The following is a 23,941-nucleotide window of genomic DNA, read 5'->3' as shown; positions in this document are numbered from 1 at the left end:
TGCAACATTGTGTGGCCTATATGTTCTAATGTTCACATGGCATCATCACTGCATCTTTTTTTGTCGTCTGTGAGGACACAAGGGCCTCTAAACTTAATTCGTTTCAATTTCCATGAAAACGTGAAAACCTCAACCAAATGAGATACTATGCGGATGTGCAAGCTACCGAATGTACTTTTGAGGCGATTGTACTTTGTCATGTACAAGGTACAGCCGCTTGCACCTTACACTTTTTTTTACGTGCAAGTGTACAAGGTTTGAACTAAGTTAACTATCTAGCTCCACACTGTGACTCGTCGTGCTCGCTACTACGGGTAAACTGACGTAAACGCAAGTCACGTTACCGACACACGCGGTGACAGTACATAAAAGACGCGGCTGGTTACACGGAGTTTTGATTACGAGGCTCCCAAACGCAGGTCGACTACAACATTCTAAAAAAGATGCTACACGCTTCGGGCCTTTTCTCGGGAAAGCGTTGAGCGCGCTGCGAAGAGGCCATCGTGGAACATCAGCGCTAGTGCCGCCATCTGCCGCGGGGTCCAAGCACGACGGCTGTTGCCAAGGCGACGCGTGTTTGCGTGTGGCCCTCCGGTACTCACTGCATTCGTGGCGAGGAAGCGGCGTCGAGAAGGCATGGACATGACTAGCAGTGCGTCGGTGACCAGGTTAGTAATTTGTGAATCGGTGGGAACGTCGCATGAGACCAGACGACGACGAAGGAGAGGCTGTCTGGTTTCTGATGCATGGGGCACTATGCGAATCACCGAGAACTCTTCTGCAATTCAAAAAGAAAAACAGTCCTTTCAGAGGAAAAACATGAAGTGAAATTAGATCTTTATTTCCCCCATGTATAATTTCACAGATGGAGGACAACGAAAAAAAAAAAATATCTGCCAATAGGCGGCTTGACTAGTCCGCAGCCCTACGTAATGATTGGCGTGCGGGCAACAACAATGAAAAACAGTCAACAAACAAAACAAATAAAAACCTGCAATCAATGCAGAATAAAAGTAAAACACAGCATTATAAAAAAAGAAATAGTGAAAAACACAATGCCAGAATAGGTGAAATTAGTTTTCTTCAACAAACACAGATCTAAGTTTAGCAGATAAACAAATCAAAATTAATGAACTTAATATAGTTTAAGAATGACGGTAAAAAATAACACAAGCGTTACATAAAAGTATTTCGGATTCCTTTCATCAAAACCAATGTTTGAATGATTTGGATTCTGTTCACTTTAGTCGGTCAGTTGTGAATACAACATCTTGGAATAATATTGCGTCGCGCGTAGGTGATGACACAAGCAAGGTACATGAAGGCAAACCTACTGCGCTACTTCAGGTGATCCTGTGTTCATGCGTCTTGCTCGTGTCCCCACCCATACGCGATGCGATATTAGTCCATGTCAAGTCAACATGACTGCATTGCAAAACTGGGGAATACGAGGTTTCATTTAATAGACGTGGATATGATGTGAACATGGCTTGCATCTCCGTAATCCACTCTTTTATATGGTATTCGCTCCAACTGAATGTCAAAGAGCGGCACGGGAATTATGTCAAGCAGCTATTGCACAGCTTTTTTGTTCCTTACGATCGCGTTTTCTTTTTCTTTAAATGAAGGAGTTAAAACGCGAAATAAAGATCACAGTTGACAGCACGACGTATGTCGTCTGCCTCGTGACTTGACCAAAGTGACGCCACTCCTACGTCACTTTGAACAGATGAAACATCCTTGGAATATCGCCGGCGCCAACGTTTCGAAAGGCGGAGTTGTCTTCTTCAAGGCTGCGACTGAAGTTGCAGCCCCGAAGAAGACAATTCCGCTTGTCGACACGTCGGCTCCAGCACACAAAGCCTGTTTACGAATGTTTAATCGCAGATTCCATCTTCCCCTGACTCCTGCCTTTTATTGTATTTCAACGTCGCTTTGGCCGTTTGAGATGCCTCGCCATCTCAAACACTACTATGTACGGAATACGCCAACTTGTATTCCGTACACAACAGCAGTGGTTGACAGTGTTGCTTACAGACAAGGCAATGCATGGCAGAACAAGCGCACGCTTTACCACGCGATAGATTCAGCCCAGCAAAGACGATTATGCCACAAAGCTGTACGCTTCTGCTTTATAGTTGTTGAAAATGCGACGCTGCGCGAGGTTAGAAAGACGTAACATGTCAAAAAGTTTGCGCGAACGGACAAGCAAACCATCACACTTTACCTTACAATGAATAGATAATGTACAAACAAACGAAGCAGTCGGTGGTGGGTAAAAATGAAAAGATACATGGAAAATACAGTTGTTGCTTCATGTCAAGGAATCGAGGAAACTGTCTTCGGTAAGTGATGACAGTTTTTTTTAATTCGAAATACTGCCCTTGGGCATGACATACTTACATAATTGCCCAAGAGGCACATCACATTTAAACAAACAAGTTGAATGCGTGTTCACCTAGGCATGCTTGACTGCATTTATAGCGCTCTTGAAAGCTGGCTTTTCCACAACAACACATTCATTGAGAGGAAGCCCACTTTTGCAATGATCTTGCACACAAATCAAGTTGCATCCGTTGCGTGATCGCACTTATAGAATTATCATGGTAACTATAAACGCTTCTACAGACAAGCAACTAATAATAAAACCACGTGGGACAGCAAATACGCGGTTCCTGACAACAGCGAAACAACATCATCAGCAGGGTTGCATGCACTGTTTAAACTGCTACGTGTGTGTAAGCGCCAACTAAACGAAGCTTTTTAAAACCTTGCTCTTCTAGCACGAATGTTTTTTTTTTCTGAGCACTGGACGACTGTAAACCTCGTTGACCCTCTTGTTCAGCGGTAGCAACCGAAGAAATACACTCTACTCACATTGGCATTCATCTGCGAAGATATTTTTTTAAACGTTTTTTTTTTTTCTCACTGATGAGTATACCTGTGGATAAGAGCAGCCTACGTTCCCAGAATCGCATAATTTAATAAGCAATAGCACGACCGCGACAACACATCCAAGGGGGAAATGCGCAAACACGAACGAGGCAGGACCACCTTATCGCCGGTAAGACGAAAAGATGGCTTCTTCACCAAGATTAACGATTTAATGCTACGCCTTCTATAAAATAGTTGTCAATTGTCGGTCATCGGTTTGCTTTAGTGCATTTCAATGCGTTATCGTTAGTATGGAAAATCGACGGCCAGCCTTGAAGGACGCGTACACATGAGACAATTTCACGCGTCCTTCAAGGCTGTGTTCGTCGATTTTCCAAACTATGTACCAACAGGTCCAGCGCCAGACTCTTTCTTCTGCGTTATCACTAGCAAAGACAAAAAAAAAAAAAGAAAAGGTGTACGACTAACCAGTTGACCAGCTCAACCTAACCATTCTGCTGCCCCACAAGGGCAGCAGAATGACCTACCGCATTTACCCTCATACTACCAGCACTGACTAATGTTGTCTAATTGTAAGAAAACGGTTGTTTACTAGTACTACCTACTGTTGCTTAACTTTCAACTAGTGCTGGCTGGCTGTAGGCCAACTCTTGGTACTGTTGTATATAGTGTTCTGTCCCCGTCGATAATTCACCGTTTGTGCGCAGCGGCAGCGGAAGCGGCGGTGGCGCGTGGCTACGCGCCCACCACGACCCGTACGCGTCGCTGTACGCCCTCCCCGGCGGTCTGTGCACGGCCGACGTGCTGGCCGACGGCGACCAGCGACTCCTGGTGGCCGACTTGCGCAACGGAGGTCGCCTGCGTCTCTTCCGCGGGGGACGCCAGCAGCAGCAAGGCGAACAGGCGCTAGCCGCGTTGCCATGCGGGCTGGCTGCCTTCCGTACGGGTGGGTATTCGCCATTTTGAACAAACACAAACGTTTTATCCTGTCCCTGGTTGCTATGTACAACCAGTAAGTCACTACAGAGAGTCACACACGAGCGTTCACTGAATTTGCGGTTATAGGAAAAGCGCGAAGGGACAGCGACGTCTCGAAAAAATTAAGGCGATCTTAATGTTGCAATTAGGTGCCTTTAATGACGCTAGCCCATAGCGTTTGGTGAAGTATTGGTTGACTTGGGTAGACTTTACGTTAACTTTTGGCCGTCCAATTCCATAGCTTCAGTGTACTCATGACTGTTAATAGGGTCTTTAGAGCTGCGCTTCCCTTTGCGTGGCCTCCGCAATCAACTCCGGCAGCGCGCCGTCACGATGCCGGGGTTGATTGTGGAGGCCAGGTAGAAAGATGCGCGTGGTTGAGATCTCCTCCGCTAGGTGCCGCAACGATCCCAGGTGCTCACAAGAAAACTGTAGGCTGTTTGAATGAACTCATGCAATAAATTTTCATCAGTTATACTGACAGTTAATTGGTCCGTATCCTAAGTAAACTTACGGTCCGATATCATGACATATGTATCCGATACAACTCTTAACCTGAACCCTTAGCGATCTTTTTATATTTGAGTTTTGGGGTTTTCGGACGCAGCTAGAGATCTCAAATTTCGGATGACAAGAACCGGACTGGAAGTCGCCGAACAAGGAACATAATGTCGCTAGAAGCTAGCGCCATAAAACACAGGAGCTTTGTGTCCTTGGGCACGACGCCGTCTCGCCCACTTTGCCATTTGGTCGATTCTACAAGAAAGTGTACTTGAATTAAGTTTTATCGCGGATTTGTTTCTGCGTGGTCGTCGTCTGTCTCCTCCACTTGCGCTCTCTACTATAACACGACCATAGCACGTAGCAGACCAGCACTGCTTGCGGTCGTGCAGAGTCGGCACCGCCGGGCCAGCCTCCGTCCGTGGCGGTGGCAGCGGGCTCCTGCCTGTACGTGTACCGCAACCTGAGGCCCTTCTACAAGTTCAGCCTGCCCCACACGGCTGCGGACGAGGAAGAGAAGGAGGCATGGTCCAAGCAGCAGGTACGTCAGGCAGGTTTATCGTGGCGGCTCATGCATATCATAAAGGCGGAAGTTCAGGGGAAGAAGGAAGCTTGAAGAGGTGAAACATTTGTGACCGTCGCTGGAGTCGACGTTTCGGCAAGCGGACTTGTCTTCAAGACTTGAAGGAGACAAGCCCGCTTGTCGAAACGTCAGCTCCAGCAACCCCCCCGTGTTCACAAATTTTTCACATCTTCATGTACCTTATGTATCTTAATCTACGTATCTCACGCGAACGCGCCTCAAGCGAAAAAAGATCGCTTCACCTCTAGGGGAGCGAAAGTCACATAAAAGCAAGCTAAAGCATGAGTGTGCGTATATAGTAAGTGAATAGTGAGTTAAATAGTGAAACTTAATTCATGAAAGTTAAAAAGTGATAGTTAACTATATGATGATAAAGCAAGCTAAGTGAGTAGTGAATCAATTAACGAGAGTTAGACAGAGATAATTAATCAAATATATATAATTAGTGAACATTAATTAGTCCACGTTGATTAGCCAATGTTGGAAGTCGACATAAAGTGCGCGGTAAAATAGCCACACCGGATGGCTTTCACTTTCGAGTCGTCTTAGGCGTTTGCATAAGGGGCCCTGTAAGTTTTATTTCTTACTCTAAAAAAAAAAAAAAAAGAGAGAGAATCCTTTGACTCTCTTTTGGGAGTCCTGACGTGTATGATTCTCTTTAAAGATACACGTCAACTCTCTTTTTCGTCCCACGACTCTCCTACGATTGTACAATGATCTCCAAAGTGTCTCTTTAGAGAGAGTCATATGCGAGGCAAGCCGGGACTCCCGAAGAAGAGTCAAAAGATTCTTTCTTTTTTTCTTAAGAGTATGGGACTGCGCAGTCGCTGCTGAATGCTTCCACAAACCGCAGCGCGCGGTTGTTTGTATAATACACTATAATGCGTTCACATTAGGAGGGATAAAGTAGAAAAATGTGTATGAGTCTGTTTGAAGCCAACTGTGGAGGTATGCCTAGCTGGCTTGTCATATATACTCGCATGATGTCCTTACGTTGACTATATGTTGATGGCCAATGTAATTAAAGGTAAGTAAGGACAATTATAACTGCGTTTACCTCGCATTTACCGCTATAAGTCATCGCCGAAGGCATTATTATTATTATTATTGTTATTATTATTATTATTATTATTATTATTATTATTATTATTATTATTATTATTATTATTATTATTATTATTATTATTATTATTATTATTATTATTATTCCTAGCGGTAGAACTAACAATGCAAACATATCAAAACAATAAAATTAAAAGTTAGAATGCAGCGTGATAACTAGTGTCTCGTTGGGGGCGGTCAAGCGTAGTGCCTGAGAACCACTGGTAATCATCTGATAGAGTGACGCCACAATGACGATCTTTATTGTGGTTGTTATTACGTGTATTGAACAAGAACAGTAAAGACAGTCTTTAAACATTTCTTCCACCTTGGTTTGCGTCGTAGACAATTTGATCAACCGTGAACGAATTAGCGGAGCTCCGTGTGTGTCTCTGTGCTCCTGCCTACGTCTTTAACGCGCAACAGTGTACGAGTAATGGCAAACCAATAAGCCCAAGTAGTTACCCTTCTAGCGGAGCAGTATCGTTTGAAAATTTAATTGCTTATACCAATGGACAAGCGTAATAATCGCATTGATCACCGAAATTACTGCAGTCGCACTCCACGCGAACGTTGACTGCGTTGTTCAAGTGACGTCACTCATTCAACCTTGTGAGGTCGGGAGCCAGTGCTTAAACTCAGGCTCCATCGAAGGGCTCCGGCGATTCGAGCAAACGTGGTGAGGTAAATAAAGAGCGAGAGAGAAAAAGCGGCTGACAGCTTGTTTAACACAGCGTAAAATAATATTTAAAGGTTTCTTTTTTTTTTTGCTCAATTTCTAAACGGCTTGGCCGCCTCGTTTTGAGTGAGCCTGGAAGCTTTCTTTACTCGCAAAGGTTGGCGAGTAGAGATTTTGCACTGCGCTTCCCACTATTGTGAAGGCTCGGAACTGAGTGGTCAGGGCTGGATTGAATCCTGACCTGAAGGCACGGGTTTCCATTTTTTTTTTTTCAAAATATCGTGCACTGCCACCGACTTTTTAATTTGCTCCGTGAGCGAGGAGGGTCTAGATCCCTTGCCAAAACTGGTGGGAGGTCTGAGAACCCTCGAGACAAACCCTGACTTTAAGCACTGACGGGATCTTCGCATGTATAAGCCACGCATTATTGCTCGGTCGACTTCTTCGCTGTCACGCAGGATCCGGACGCCCTGAGGGAGGCCCTCGAGACTCTGCGGTGAGTATGACTGCAAGCGGTGGCGTCACGTTCCTTATCTACCTCTTTGCGCGGTTACTGTGACGAACGAGTAGCCATGAGATCACTTACTACGTCAAGCCTACCCAAAGTTTCCCTCGTTCCCACATGGAGTTTACCATGTGGGAACGAGGGAAGCTACCCAAAGTTTCCCTCGTTTCAAGCCTACCCAAAGTTTCCCTCGTTCCCACACGTTACGCAAGAGTCAGCCGAGCAGGCAGAGTTAGGTGTTTGCTGGGGCATTCTAATAACGTGCTTTCAAAAGACGGCGGTGCGCTGACCTGACACTTTTTATTGGCTGTATTTACGGAGATGCTGGCGTGATAACTGTACGCGAAGTCATTACAATAATAGAAGCGCGTGCAGGCCCGTAGCCAGGAATTTTTTCGGGGGAGGGGGGGGGGACACTCGTTGAAGGCCTTGACTATTTGAGGAAAGTACCTACTTTTCAGTAATTATTTTCGGTAAAAATCGTAGTATGTAAACTATGTTCGTTTGTTGGGTTTAATGGCACATATGCAACTGAGACTGTCATGCTCCTAACGCAAGGTATAAATTGAGTCAAAAGTTGAGTCTCCTCGGTAGGCTCTTGTCTGAGCAAGGGCCCCGACGGGGGGGGGGGGGGGTGAATTATGTGACTTTTTAAATATTAATTTATTAATAGTCTCATATTTTTATTTTTGAGATGAATCTTCCTAGCAGTATAATACTTTTATACCCCCCTCCCCCTCCTTTTCTCCTCGTCCTTCCCTTTTGGCTGCGGGCCTGGAAGCAATGATTACTATCAGTGACATCTTTTGTAATGCTCACGTAAGAACGAAATGTTTCTATAGGAGTTCACAGCATATAAATTTCTGGGTCGATGTAAATGAGCGCCCCATCGAGTGTCACACCTAAGAGATTTGTGAAAACCACGGAGACACGGCCACCGTGGTGAAAGAAATCTCGGACTTCAGTCCGGCTAGGCTCCTGGCAACATGCTAGGCTCCTGGTTCACCCAGAAGGTACAGCGACCACCCCGGGAAAGCGTTGGTCAGGGGTGGATATCCTGGACACGAAAGAATAACTGGGGAGCTTTCTGAGAAATAAATGCGTAGGCATTGCCTCTGTATAGCTTCGCGCTATCGGCCGGGCCACACTCTCTGTCGTCATTAGCCAACTGTCTGAGCGCTTTCTGAACGTCATCTAATTTAATGTGCAGGTCTCAGGGCGGGATGGGCAGATTGACGGCACGATCTCAGAGGTAAGCGTGCACTCTTCACTCGAACGCCTGAGTTTCACGCGGTATACACCAACACACCTGCAGGTTTCTGCTGTTGGAGCCTGAAGAGGCGAAGGCGTTCGTCGAGGCCAACTGGGAATTCCCGCTCAAGCGACAGACACAGGTGACGCACGTTTCTCTGCAAGACAAAGTTCAGCCGAGGAAATATCCGGTTGACAACCCTGTACTTGGGAAAGGGAAAGTGGTACGAAGGCAGCACGACGTTATTACGAATACAGCAATGTCCGACCAGAAAACTCAAAAAAAAAAAAAACACATTATCAATGCCCAATCACAATGTAGCGTTCAATCCAAAGGTGCGCCACTAAGGACGTGACGTCAGACAATAGGGTCATAAATCTTTGAATGCATCAGCGTTTTAATGCGTGTGAGCGTACTGTAGTACCGTCGATTCAATTATTACAGATGCAAGATTAACGGCCCACGATGGCGGTACACTAAAACGCATCCGTACAACAGTGCCCAGCTACGGTTAATGACTACGAGGTGGCCATCACAGGTGACCGCCCTGGGCGTGCTGAAGAAAAGCCTGGCGGACGAAGACGCTGCGAGCTGCCTGCTGCTCGCCACCGAGGACGGACGCCTGTTTGTGCTCGAACCGGACGCATTCACGCTGCTCGCAGCCGTGCAGGCAAGCGTCACAATCAATCAATCAATCAATCAATCAATCAATCAATCAATCAATCAATCAATCAATCAATCAATCAATCAATCAATCAATCAATCAATCAATTATATATTGCTGTTCAATGAATTAACAGCAGCGCCCTAATGTTCAGGACGACAGGAGCTGAGAGCCAAAATTGCCGCATTTTTATACGGTCACACCCGACTATATCGAAATCGGTTAAATCGAATTATCCCTTATATCAATTTATTTTCAACCCGGCACTGCTTTAACGTCAATCTACGCTTACATTGAACAAAAATAGCTTGAACACTCTATAATCGAACCTCGGGCCGCGTGGAACGCCCCAAGAAATTGGCTTTCCCTCAGAAATTGTAAGCATTTCCTGATGGAATGGGACCTCCCGCATGGATTTCGGAGAGCGAGCGGTGTGAGGGTGCTGTGCGTAATGAGTAGAAGCTACCGCTTGCCATCAAGTGCTTTTCTGCCACGATATCTCGTGCGTGGTTGCCGATCGCTTCCCCGTGGCTCTCCGCTCCCTTTGTTAACGTGATGGCTGTCGTGAAACGGAAGAAGCTGTTGCTCTCCGCAAAGCTGGCGATAATCAACGCAGTCAAATTGGAGGAAAGAAGTCGGACGTCGCATCTACGTACAGCATGCCAAGAAGCACGCTGAGTACTACACTAGGCCGAGATCAGAACCAAGGCGGACTAGAGACTTCCGGCGCCCGGCAGCTGCGTGTGAAGATGTTGAGGCGCTGTTTACGTTCCCGAGACCGTATTTTTCCGCTTACAGACCGCACTCCCTCAACTACCAAACCGCGGAAAAATAAATACTAAAAAAGTCCCTTCGCACTGGCGTGAAGTGCCCTTCTGTACGTTATCGTGACACAGTACCGTGAAGCTAACGTGCACACTGAAATTCGCACTGAAAATACGGCAAATTCTTTGAAAGTATTATATCAAATTATGCGATATATCGAACTAATTCCTTTCTTTTTTTTTTCGAGTTCGTTATATGCGGGTTGACTATATTGATAAAGGTAATATATCAATATTTCTATATTTACAACATCAGTATTTCAATGTTTCTACATTTCTACAGCTACGGAAGGGCGGGGGGGGGGGGGGTGATGTTTACGGCGAATCGATTAACTACGGAGAATATTTTCAAACGTACATTCAAGAAGGATGGATTTGCAGAATGATTACCGAGAAATCACTGATGCCATGCAAATTCATACAACTTCAGCGGGAAAGCATATATTATTTAGCAGAACTAAATCGCAACACGAAAATTCGTTGTATGCTGTCTTTAGAAGCGGTGTTCGCACTCATAAAGGCGCGCAGGCGCTGTACTGTCATGTTCTACATTCAAGGAGTGCTGACGTGGAACATTTTTTACGTCGTTTTCTTTTTTAATGGTGAACGAAGGCCAAAACTGCTCAATACAGTCGTCTGAGAAGAAAAAGAAGAAGATGGCTTTCGCCTTCGAGTCGTCTTAGGCAAGCGCATAAGGGACCGCGCGGCTTTTTCTTTTCTTTTTTTTTCTTTTTCTTTTTTTTTTCTCTTTCATCGGTATACTATGAATGAAACGGTTTGGCTGTGCCAATTCCCCGCGCAGGTTCCGGGCGCCGTGTGCTGCCTGGACGCGCAGGGCGCCTTCGACGTGGACTTCCACGTGGCCCTGGCCACCCGGGACGACCGGCTGCACCTCGTCAAGCGGGGACACAAGGCATCGCGCGTGCTGGCCGAGCCAGGGGCACCCGCCGTCGGGCTGTGCCACCTGGAGCCCGGACAACTGGTGGCCGCGTGTGCCGACCGACGCCTGCGCGCCTACTCGCTCAAGGTATCCACACCCCGCCTTGCCTCTATGGTACTCGCGTCAATGTAAAGGCTCCTACGACAAGCACTGGAAGGGATTGAGGCGCTGTGATTGTTCAGTTACTATGAGGCCAATGTACAGAGAGAGAGAGAGAGAGAGATGTGAAAGGCAGGAAAATTAAACGGAAGGACGCATCTAACTGATATGCTACACAGACAATAATGTGGACGGGGGGATGGCCGCCGCGGTAGCTCAGTTGGTAGAGCATCGGACGCGTTATTCGAAGGTCGCAGGTTCGGTCCCTGCCCGTGGCAAGCTATCTTTTCGTCCAGTTTTCCTTCTTCACATTTACCTTACATTTACTACTAAAAACATCCCCTATACTTTCATTGGCATTATTGTCTGTTAGTGCTCATTAATAATGTGTATAACAAAGAAAACGAGCCCTTAAAATTAACACTTGTTTCATTGATATGCTACACAGGCGCACAGGGCACGGGAGATTGAAATATAAGAGGGTAACTAGAAAGAAAGAATGAACACAGGCATGTCGTCGCAATTACATCCCTATTGCAGGTGTCTGTCGCTATGCAACAACAACACAGGATACGGCCACTTGCGTAGGTCTGTTATTCTTAAACACACCAACAGTTCCATAATCGCCCTCAGCTGCGGTGACTTATAAGGTCGACATTCGAAGATTGTTTCGTCCTATACAGGCCGGCCCGTAGACGCGGGGGGGGGGGGGTTGATGACACATGGTGTTTTATCGAAAATAAATCATGAAAATAGCAGTTTTTCTCAAATAGTCAAGGCTTTTTGCTAGTGCACCCCCCCCCCCCCCCCGAAAAAAATTTCTGGCTACGGGCCTGGATACAGGCATTTGGTCAAAGCGAGCTGGTATTATTTTGAGCGATAGCCTTTGTACAGTAAAACTAGGACCATACAGGGTGTGTTGAAGGGTTTCCTCGCGACCAAAGCTGTCACGTAAGACGTTGTCGTCCATTCCGATGCGAAATCACTCTTAGCCAGGACGACGGACAGCACACGCATTTGTCTGCGCTCTGCTTCCCATCAGTCCATTCCCCCTAGAGCAGGGTAGCCGGCCAGAAGCTGGTCTTCCGGTTAACCTCCATGCCTTTCATTTGTTTGTTTCTTTCTTTATTTCTCTCTCTCTCAGTTTAACTGCATGCGCTTACTGCTTCAAGCGTTCCTGTCGCGTCATTAATGCGCCATCATTAAGGCACTATGGCAAGAAGTCTCAGAGTTTGTGTGAAGGCTGCAGTATTCACTAGCATCACACGATCACTGTTGGCTACCATGTTACTCGCACAACACTAGCTCAATACACGAATGGTTTTATTACATTATCATAACAGCGGATAGCCAACGTGAGCCAGTGAAAGCCATACATCTCTTTATTGGTAATTAATGTTCTAGTGCACATTTTACCTAGATTATAGTTTTACCTTATTGTTCTACTTTAGATCACTAGCGTCCTTTTTTTTTCTATCTCGGACCCGACAACTGCGTCTTAAGCTCCATTACGTCTTAAACCCCATTGCGTCGTAAAACCCAAACTTCCTCTTAGCGGGTGCCTTTAAATCATGCTTCGCTGCAGTAACAGTCTCTATGAGGGGAAGCCCAACTTGAACCGATCTGAGTATTGCGCTCATATTGATGGGCAGAAAACACAGAAAAACGCCGACCAAACATGAAATGGTTTTCAAAACTTGAAGACGTTTTGCCTTCTTCATTATGTCTCCTCCCGACCAGACGAACTACCGTCGAACCATCGAACTTTTCAACCGCATCAGTGAAATTTCACCGATGCGGGAAACGGACGCGGTGCCCCTGCTAAACCTCTTGCCTTTCGGCTTGGGGTTCAGAATACGTTTTTCAAGCTCGCTCATTAGAAAAGGTAATTGTTTCAAGATCGTCACCGGCGTATGACTTGGAGCTTCCATTGTGTCACTTATTTACTGGAGCATATGCGTATCGCACGGGTTACAACATACGACGATAAAGGTGTCCTGCAGCCGATTTGTTTGTAGGACGCGTAGTCAGTGACCATCATTTCTCGGTTTTAGTGGATAGAGGGCGCACTAAAAAGTAAATCTTGCTATCTTTACGATGCCCATGCTAACGCTGCACAAACTTTTTTGAAGGCAATGTTTTCCACGGCCTCACATATTTGCAACGGCCTGCGTACGATAGCTGTACCGACGAAACTCTCATTCTACAAGCACAGGCCAAAGTCGTCTATGAGAGGCTAATTCTCTAGATAATATTGGTTACATTTTATATTTTACTTGGAACATACTGCGGCTCGAAGACCAAGCAGTGGGGCGCAACAAACCCCACCAGATAAGTGCAAAGAATATAGAAAAACAAAAAAAAAAATTGTGAGAACATAGTTCACCAATATGAGATATTACAATGAACAGAGGTAAAAGTCAGTGCAGCACGGCGAAGCGCAGCTGGCTAAACAAACTCATACGCAGTGTGATATTGACAACAGAGACGCTTAGTGGTGGGATCCCCAAGCGGATTGCGTCGCTAGGCTCTTGCATTCAGTGAACAGGAGAAAGCGGAGAGGTGACGAAATACGCGAGAGCTTGGGGACTCAACGGCTATGGCGGTCCCCGGCACTAAAACTCTAAGCTCCCAAGAGGCTTGCCTGCCCAAGCTCTCTCCTCTTGTGCAGCGAGTCATATACTACAGTGTATGTAGAGTCCATAACGACCTTGCTAAGAACACCGCACTTCGCATATAGTGCGCGTGCGCGGAACTTCAGTCACGTTTGGCGCATACCCGCATACCACTGGCCGTGGTATTCGAGTATGAGCCACGTGGCTGGAAATATACTGTAGAAGCGTAGACATTTGGGCGAGTTGGTATGCTTCGATTTGATAAATGAACAGGGATACTTGATTTGATGAGTCAGGCCGGGACCTGAGAATGAACAAGGCCATTCTATTGCGGTCCCTACTAGGGACTAGCCGGGTGGCGCGGGGTCTCCCCTGCGTCTTCTCTGGAGCCAAATAAAGTTTGCATCATCATCATCATCATCATTCCTTTCGATGAGACAGCACGCGCTTGTCCCTTTTTGTTGTTCCCTGATCGCTGTTAGTATAGCTCAACCAATTCATCAAACATGACTGGAAGTTCTGCGCACGCGCTCTATGCGAAACGCGGCGTTCTTACGTACGCAAAGCCGTTACGGACACTACATACGCAGTACTAAACTTCTCCATCACACCACATACCATATGATGAGTAATATTGGCAACTGCTGGCTACTGTCAACTACCCGTTGTTACAACAGCAACACTTCCTTTGTTCAATTTCAATAAAGCGTTAGGTACCACGCTCCCTTCCTGTAGCGGTAATGCGACAGCGCATGCGCAGGGCCAGTGCGTGTGGAGCGTGTCGCTGGGAGCCCAGCCGTTGGCGGTGGCCGCGGTCTGTAGTCCGGGCGTGTGCCAGGCGGCAGCCGTGGCGCTCTCCGACCGCCGTGTGGTGCTGCACGGAGCCGCCGACGGGGCACCAACGCACGTGCTGAACACGAGGGACGCCGTGTCGGCCATCCACTTTGGCCGCCTCGGCAGGGAGGACAACGCCCTGGTCATGGTTGGCACCGGTCAGCAGACCTTCCGTCTGTACCAAGCCGCTTTTAAAGTTTTCGTTGACATTATTTTTATAGGTCAATAATTGGAACACACAAAAAAGAAGACCTCAAAGGGTCCCTTATGAATTTGCCTAAGACGACTCGAAGGCCCTCTTCTTCATTTTCTCAATCGATCCTTCCTCGCCCTCCTCTGAGAGCTTTCTGCACCTCACGTGGTTTTGCGCTGCCTCCGTGATCCGACCACCTTTGACCAAGCGACGATGACATGTGATGGTGTCACCAGGTGACGTCACGTTATGTGACGTCGTGATGACGTCATAGTGACGGTCCACATTTTGGCGATCTGTGACGTCATAATGACGTCATCACGTGATGGTGATTTTTTTTATCACTCATGTTGACGCCGCCGACGACGGCCAATTTTACGTTCGATTAGGCATTTAAGGCTTTCACCTTAAAAAAAAGGAGCACGGCGCATTGTAGATCTTGCAGACTTGATCGATGAAGGCAGAATGTCCTCGCAGAGGCATTTATTGAGGCGAAAGCCTCAGATGCCTCGTCAAACACGAAAACTGACCGTCGTCGGCGTCAACACGAGTGATGCAAAAAATGATCACGCGATGACCTCACCGTATACGTCACATATAGCCAAACTTTCTGTCATCATCGCGACGTCGCATGATGACGTCATCCAACGACATCATCGCTTGGTCAAAGGTGGTCCGATCACGGAGACAGTGCAAAACCACGTGAGCTGCAGAAAGCTTACAATGCCTTCGATCCCAGAGGCAGTGGAAAACAACGTTAGGTGCAGAAATCTTTCGGAGGGGGCCGGGGGAGTGTCGCTACGTGGACTGAGAAGAAGAAGAAGATGGCTTTCGCCTTCAAGTCGTCTTAGGCGATTGCATAAGGGACCCTGTGAGCTTTTTTTTAAAAATTATCTATGGATGGCTTGCTTCTTTGCCTTGTGCTTTGTGTGCTTGGTATTTCTTTGAATTTTCCTGATATTACTAATGAACAATGACTTGGCTGCAACGTAGGGTAATAGACCGTGCACGTGCTCTCCTATGTATGTGCGTGACCTTCCCGCAAGATGACTCGTAGGCGTCAGCGAGTCCCTGACCGCCGCAGGAGGCAGCCTGACGGTGCTGATTCTGCGCCGCAACGCCCAGCTGCTGCTGTCACCCTCCTCTTCGTCCCGAGAGGCGCCTGGCGCAGTGGGCGGTCCCCGGTGGAGCCTGCCCAAGAAGACCAAGCTGTTCGTGGACCAGACAATGCGCGAGAGGGAGCACTCGGTCGGTAGGTGCTTTTTTAATTTTTATTTTTTTTTATTCGATACTGCGGACTCGTGGTCCAAGCAGGGTGGTCAATACAACTACAAAAGGAGTAGCCATGACAGAACAATAACAATAAACGCCGAAGAGCGCTATTTTGTAGTCTCGTTTTGGTAAGGTAGTTCCATTCACTAATGATTACGTAAACAGGTCAGCGTGAGCAAAATAGGGGGTTAGGGCGTTTTCTAGGTGGTGTCGGGAGGGCCTACTGGTTAAGGTTGTCAAATATGGGGATGGATCTGGGATGAAGATTTCGAGACGTCTCTACGTAGAACGCGGGAGTTAGGCTGCATTCCCCCTGGTGACCGACAGAGACCGTGCAACAGAGCACGAGCGGCGAGCGATCTTCAGATCTGAAAGTGCGAACAGCCCGTCGCCTAACGGAAATACCTCGCCATTGGCACCGTTGACGTCTGCTCGCACCGCCATGGTCTCGCAAAACAAGCCCGTGCACGTCCTGTTATCGCGCGCCTGATTGGTTTACACGCTTTGAGAATGTAGTGGCGCGGCTGACTACATGACGAGTGACTGACCCAAAACACTCGCTTTTCAGTCAAAGCTACCATTTGTGGCTGTGAGCGACCAGCCATAAATTACGGTGAAAATACGAATCAGAGGCAACACGTAGGGTCAGCCATGTCCCGTATTATTCATGTTCTCTGTCTCATCTTTCAATAATAATAATAATAATAATAATAATAATAATAATAATAATAATAATAATAATAATAATAATAATAATAATAATAATAATAATAATGTCTGACGGACGACTCTGTGGCTAAAAGCAGCTTGACTGATGCACGCAACCTCATCCATCCAAAGCAAACCAGGTTTTGCTTGCCAGTTTAGCGCCATTTTAGCGTAAATTATACGGATAAATCTTGTACTATTCGAGAGTGCTGCCTACAGTCCCACTTAGTTTGCCTTACGCATTCATACATACGCATGTGACGATCACAGCCTGAAAATACAAAACATCCAGAAGCGGGCTTTCCTGCACGCAGACTTTTATAGTGGCAAAGCAACATTCTAAGGCGGCTGAAGCCGGGCCGGTTCGCTTGATATCTCCAAGTGCGACCCCGGGGTAGCTTAGCAGGTAACGTGTCGCACAGCTAAGCTAGAGGACGCAGGTTCGATACCTGGCCACGGTGATCGCGCGTCGATGGGGGCGAAACTAAAGAACACGCACGTGCTTAGGTTTAGATGCACGTTAAAGAGGTGGCCTAAATTATTCCGTAGTGCCCGCATATGGCATGCGCAATAATCTTATCGTAGATTTAAAAGCTCAGAAATTAACTAGAAGTGCTCGGCCATGCCATCGTTTAAAAAGTCCCTTAATGACTATCGAGTCCAGACGGCGTTGTCCATCTGAGCAGCGTCCGAAAACGAAACGCCATATTTTATAGTTTTTGCTTAGTCATTCAACCTTGCCGTTATAATTACTTTCAATTAACCCGAATTACGCCTAATTACATTCAATTCGCCTCTATTTGTTCCTAATCAATAAATACTTTCAATTCCCTCCTAATCACCCCAGTTACTTTAGTTTAGTTACAATTCGCTCCAAGTTATCCTAATTAACTCCTAATTTCCATCAATTGCCTTCTAGTTACTTTCAATTCACTCTCTCTCGCAGCCATGCACCGGGGTTTCCTACGCGACCTGCAGCGGCTGCGGCTGACGGCAGCGCGCCACTACCACCGCGCCGTGCTGGGAGCTGCGGCACCGGCACGCGCCACCGACGACACGGGCGCCGCAGGGCCCGTGCTCGTCGAGCTGTCGGCGCAGGTGCAGGGATTGGGACCCCGGCTCGCCGTGCACGTGCGCCTGCAATCATCGCGCCCTCTGAACAGGCTCACCATGGTTGTGCACGGAGATGACCAGTACCGACTGCAAAAGCCCGCGACGCAGGTGCCTTTTAGATGCGAAGCATCTTATGGCGGAGTTCAAACCGGTGGTGGTGGTGGTGGTGTGCGGCGTGACCACCCTTACTACGCATGCGCGAACCCTCTCCATACACCTCCTCACCCAATTCCCCCCTCTTCCACTTTACCCCTCTCCCACTTCCTCCCTCTCCACTCCCCCTCTGAAACTCGGGCTCGACATGCCGAAACGCTGCTTCGCATCGCCTCATGGTCTGCTTTAGCGGAGATGGTGTGAGTTTTTTGCGAAGCCGTTTCGAGGCCGTCTCGTGAGCTAGAAATGCTGTGTCTTGAATTCGCACAGCCCGAATTATCTGCCTTTATCACTGTGTCACTGTCAAATTGGAAAAAGCCGTCCGTGGGTCGGTGTGCCGGCAGGAATCTCGGATAGGGCAGCGAGAAAAGGAAACGGTGGCAGAATTGACAGCTGGGCTAGGTGGTAATAGTTCTTGAACGTATTGAAAACAGCGCAAATTGCGACGCGGACAAGAGAAGATAGAAGGACAAACCACAGCGATGACTCGCAACTAAATCTTATTGGAATGCGAGCACACCTTATATACTGAGTGACAACTTCACACATGCGTCCACTTGACACATGACGTCAGAAGGCATAATTCAGAATCCTAAAAACCAACAACAAGCATTAAAAAAATTCCAGTCACTTCCACGTTAGCAGCCGCAAAAAGAGATTTCGCAGTGCGCCTGCGTGCCTGTATTTCATAAAACTGTCAGTTAATCATAGTTGGATCACCAAAGAAATCATTGAGACATCTCAAATTAGAAAGAGAGGCCAGCAGTGATGCAGCTCTACCTCCATCGCTGTGCATGATAGTAATACCGTTTCTTGGAACGCTCAGGACCATAACAATATTTTTTTTGCGGCTGTTCACATGGAAGCGACTGGATTTTTTTTTATGCTTGTTGTTGGTTTTTAGGATTCAGAATGGTGCCTCCTGACCTCATGTGTGAAGTGGTCACATGGGTGACAGGTTGTCAGTATTTAAGTGTGCTCGTATTTTCAAATAAAACTTAGTAGCGAGTCAGAGCTGTGGTTTGTCCTTCCATTTCCTCTTCTCCGTGTCGCAAACGGCGGTAGTCGTAGATGTTAATTCCCGGCTTACGCACGCGTGTAGTGTCAGCACGAAATACCCAGACACAGCGGAAGAGGTTGCGATTGCGCTTGCGCTTACCGACCCCATCTGCGAAGCTGTTCTTAGCGACTCACAAACCGCAGTCCGTAACTACGCGCGGGGGCGCATTTCCCCAGAAGCTCTCCAGATCCTAAGGAAGGCTGGTCGACAGCATTTCAACAGCACCGCTATCCTATGGTTCCCAGCACACGTCACCATCCCCACCGACGAGGGTCCCCCTAATTCGAACGAGGTGGCACACCGCTATGCGCGAGAAATTACCCGCCGCGCAGAGTCGGATACCGCCCCGTCGAGTTCGGACCTCCTGCTTCAAAACACGCGAGAACGCTTGGTCAGGTACAACGACATCACCAAGCACTACCAGTTAGGCAGGCGGATATTGCCCCCACCTCACCCCAAGCTAAAACGACGCCAGGCAGTCGTCTGGCGACAGCTGCGAACACACACCTTCCGCAGTCCGGTGCGATTGCGGCACATTTTCCCTGCCCAGTACCCGAATGCTACTTGTAAATTATGCCAGACAACCAGAGCGACGCTCTCACACATGTTATGGGAGTGCCCTGTCACAGCAGCTCAGATGGCAGTAGCTCCGGATGCTCTCGCGTCGAAGTGGGCAGCCGCACTGCGCAGCTCCAACTTCAAGACACAAGAATGGGCAGTCCAGCGGGCCCGCGAGGCGGCGTTGAGGCAAGGCCTCGAAGTCCCCTCATGGGAGACCTGAGCCCGGGTTATTAAACATCGCCGGACTTTCAATAAAGTTGTTTCCATCCATCCATCCGTGTCGCAATTTGCGCTGTTTTCAAGATGTTTAAGAAAAGATGGCTGCGCTGAAGCGGCGTTTTGTCTCGGCTTTTCTACCACCGCTGGCTGCTGACGTACTCGCGCCATGCTATTTGCACTGAAGTCACGTGACGGAAGTAGGAGGTGCATGACGACAAGGAGTAGAGGGAAGTATGATGAACGCAAGGTGATCGGCAAAGCTCAAGAGGATCCTTTAACTTTATTTAAAGTAATAGTATTGTTCATCTGGCAACAAAATTCTCAAGGACCAAGGAAAAAGCTGACGACACTGCTTGCAAGGTATTGGCTGGCCATCATGCGAATACACATGACGTAGTAAGCGAATGTTTACTGCAATATAGACTGCCCGTAAAATCATCAGCAACTTCGCGTAATAGCTCAATACGTATTTTGCCATACTGCCGAACGAACAAATATTTCGGTACGAGAGAAATCAATTTTGAATGTTCTTAAGAAGCGAAGGTAACTAAACAAACTTTCTTCTAATCATATCATGCTAGCTACTCGTTCATCTGGTTAAATGGTACTCTCGGGAGAAACGTTCACAAAAGCTTAGAGAAATCGCATTAAACAGGTCGCTTCACTTCTCCATTTTTACTTCTTCAAGCTCTCTCTAGCTGGCCACTTTTTTTTTTTTTTCGGCAGATCATTGTAGCATTGGCCCGAGTGTTTTTCACCACGCCGCAGGTGGCCTACCTGGTACCAGGCCTCGCTTACCGGTACACCGCAATGGTCACAGCGGAGTCTGGTGCAGCCGGAGTACTGAAGGTCAGTCAATCACCCGAGAATTGGCCCATTTACACCACAAACCTGGAACATACTATTCCTTACGCAGAAAAAATAGAACTTGCTTGCCGTAATTTATTGCTAGCCTTATCCAAGATAAACATGCACACAATTGCTGTGTGTTCAGCGGAACGGAAAATTTGCTTTCGCACGTCATATAAGAATTCTGACATGTCTGTCATAGTGGCAAAACTACCTTGGGCTTTTGAAAGCTACGTAGCTTCTTTCCTTTCCTTTTTTTTTTTTTTGAAGGACAACTACAGTCGGTTGCAACCCAAGAAAAAATGCCCGCTCCGCCCATCGCTGTCCCTCCCGCAGAGAATTTGCGTAAATGCTCCGTCCAATAGCGCTTACTCATTTTCGTGACGTCAAACCCCTATCGATCGAGTGTTTCAGATAGTTGACTTTCCCCACACTGACACAATGTTTGTGTCGCTCTTTTTACGTCAGAAACTTGAACGCCCTGGTAAATTTCATCAGGGATTCTGACGTCTCTGCTCAGCCAAACGTAATGTTTTAGGTAGTATAACCTTCAACTCTCAATATGCACATCGTTTACGTTAGCCGGGATAAAAGTGGAGACCAGCTATCACGACTGCCTTCCACAGGTGAAGGGCAGGCGCACCGCGGCGCCGGAGCTTACATTTTCTCTTAGGTTGTAACCGAGCATAGCAGTATGACGCTTTACCTGCCTTCCAGCACAGTGTAATGTGTGCAGGGCAGCTTGTATCGCTCTCGCACTCAACACTGTACTCAGGTTAAAGAAGTCATTAATGAGGACTACGTCAAGAGGATCGCCTACAGCCTCAAAGCAAAAATCATTGCTTCTGTATGCAAGCAAAATTGGGTCTCCGTGTCCCCGATTTCTCGGAGCAAAAGGAAATAAAACTGCGGTTCTCGTCAGTCATTCGAGAACCAGCTACACAGGGTGTTCAGCTCACTTGCGCTAAGTATCTTTTTTAATTTCGCAAACTCTAAAAAAATTAGACAGGGTTGTTGGCGCAGACGAAATAATCCGACATTGTTGAATAAGCGTTACAACTTTCCTATTGAATATTTCTCGTTACACTTAATATTTTAAAGGTTAATTAATCAGTCTCTGTTAATTACTCAGCTTGGTGGACTGGCCATTACCTTAGCATCGATAGAATAGTCGGACGTTTCAGAACAAGTGCTACAAATTTTTCATTGAAGATTCTTCGCTAGAGTTACTAATTAAAAAGTTTATTAAGCGATCTTTGTTAATTACCGAGCTTGGCGGATTGGAAGAAATATCCTGAGGTGCTGCGTTCAGAACAATACTGGGCCAATTCGTCACCCATGGCACATATGTCTTTTTTTTTAAATACTAGGAGCAAGTTCGCTAAAACACCCTGTCTATTACAGTAATTTTTATAGGAAGCGTGATTTCACTCAAATATCAGCTGCTCATCTCTTGCGTCGCGTTCCGCAAACAATTGCAATTTCAGACCCTCGTTTGAGCAAGACTTTAACCCCCGGGCCACAAGAAAACACAACCAAGTCTTCGGCTGCAAACGTTCCTGAATGATACCCGGATGCTTTCATCGAATTCGCCTGTAATTTAGGCCAGAGAAACTCTCTCAACAGCTTCCATTTTAAATTTCCCGCCTAAGTCTCCGATGGTAACGTCACGAATTTTCCTGAAACTTGATATGTCAAGCCTCTGGTGCCCTCGGAAGACAATGTACTTAATTTATACCGATTAGAAGCTACGTATAGGCCCTAGTAGATGATGTCAGTATCCATGACGTCACAGCGACTAGTGCGGGAATTTTAAGGTGGCGCCGCCACCCGGATTTTCATTTGGCGCATTTTCTCGCCTTCCAAGCGTCTTCTCGCGGAAAGCGCGGTGATTTTGGAATTTTGAAAGAGTAATTTACTAATACGAGAAAAATCGTTTTTCTCTTTAGTGCCCCTTTAAGGTGTTGATTAAGCTTTGACCTTAAGCCGTGTTAGCGTTCAAGAGAGGAACACAGCTAGCCTTCCATCGCCATGCTTTACTGTGCCACCACTGTCACATATTGATTTCCCCAAGCGCTGTTCAGCGTAGATCGAACGAAATGGCGACCGACTGCTGCATGCAATGCAGGTGGTCGTGGCTCGGCAGACGAGGGTCCTGGCAACAGCCCTGGTGCAGATGCCCGCACTGGACATGCCTTGAGGCCCAACCACAACACGCGTTCAGAAGGCGACTCTTGGGACCAACTGTTCATCATTACCCAAAACACGAGCTTGTTTGTACAACACAGCCGTACCTATACCGGCCTGTAAATAACCGATTCATGAAAATCTTAGCGTGGCAAATGTAAATAAAGAAGAATAAAGGGTGGTTGAGGGAGTGCACAGCTCCAGTCATTTTTTTATTATTTACAGCGAAGCCGTTAAAGCCGAGCTGATTCGGGCGCAGCGATGTTCGCAATTATGTGCAATTGGGCAAGCGCCCCAATACGCACCTCCGGAGAGGGCAAGTGCGTAGCGAGAGGGACAGCATAGCATAAGTCAAGTATAAGTGAGAGTGAAACCCAGTGCAGCAAGGAGAGTGAAAGGGAAGCGAGGGAGAGAGGATGTGGGAGAGGGTAAAGCATAGCTCATTACTTATGAGGCGTCCACTGCAGCTGGCTTCCTCTCCAGCTCTTCGCTCAAAACATGCTGCGTTATCCACTAGCGGAGCCGCGGAGTTCAATACCCCTCTCCTAAATATTTTTGTGTATACATATATATATACGCACAAACATATAGGGTGGTTAACCACCCCTTCCTCCTATCTCCTTAAATAAATTTCTGGCTACGCCCCTGGTACACACATATGTAATGGATTATGTTATCGTTCGCATACCTGCCAACAAACGGACATCTTAAGTCGGGCGGTTCGTTGAGGGGACCTCCCGGCGCACTGCGTGACTGTGTCACTGTGGGCCCCTTTGCTCTGAACTGAAGGGCCGCAGCAGAGACACCGTGGCACGCGAGCTCCTGGAGGCATTTCACGCGCAAAAGAAAGGCACAGACTGTGCTAGCCAAACGACGGTACGTGTGCGCAGGCGCGCCTGTGGTGAACTGAGCTTTATATTCTCATGTTTTTCCGAATAAAACCAGCTGATAGCGAGCGCTCGCGTAGTCGTCTTCTTGCGTGTCGTCCGTTTGCGCTCAATCTATTCCCGATTGTTTGATCGCGAAAGCACCCTAGGCAACATTTATTTCAGTTCAATGGAAAATAAAAAAAGTCTCTCTCTTCGGAAATACCGAAGTAACTCCTCTTAGTACATGTCGAAATATTCAAAGCGCAGAAAAAAAAGTGGCAGACCCA

General features: G+C 47.2%; 1 protein-coding gene across 1 annotated transcript; it reads left to right on the top strand.

Annotated features, from left to right (window-relative positions):
- The first annotated feature begins 636 nt into the window (after positions 1–636).
- LOC119402532 (Bardet-Biedl syndrome 1 protein) lies at positions 637–22,798 on the top strand. Its single transcript, XM_049418690.1, has 13 exons — positions 637–668; positions 3,603–3,841; positions 4,767–4,915; positions 7,196–7,233; positions 8,453–8,494; positions 8,558–8,636; positions 9,033–9,164; positions 10,785–11,009; positions 14,397–14,628; positions 15,748–15,915; positions 17,590–17,864; positions 20,518–20,598; positions 22,727–22,798. The coding sequence occupies exons 1-13, from the start codon at positions 637–639 to the stop codon at positions 22,796–22,798; spliced, it is 1,764 nt and encodes a 587-aa protein (XP_049274647.1).
- Positions 22,799–23,941: the final 1,143 nt, after the last annotated feature.

The sequence above is a fragment of the Rhipicephalus sanguineus genome, chromosome 8 (genome assembly GCF_013339695.2).
Source record: "Rhipicephalus sanguineus isolate Rsan-2018 chromosome 8, BIME_Rsan_1.4, whole genome shotgun sequence".
In the NCBI taxonomy this organism is placed as follows: Eukaryota; Metazoa; Arthropoda; class Arachnida; order Ixodida; family Ixodidae; genus Rhipicephalus; species Rhipicephalus sanguineus.
The sequence above is the reverse complement of the archived record's forward strand: the minus strand, read 5'-3'. Positions and strand labels throughout refer to the sequence as shown.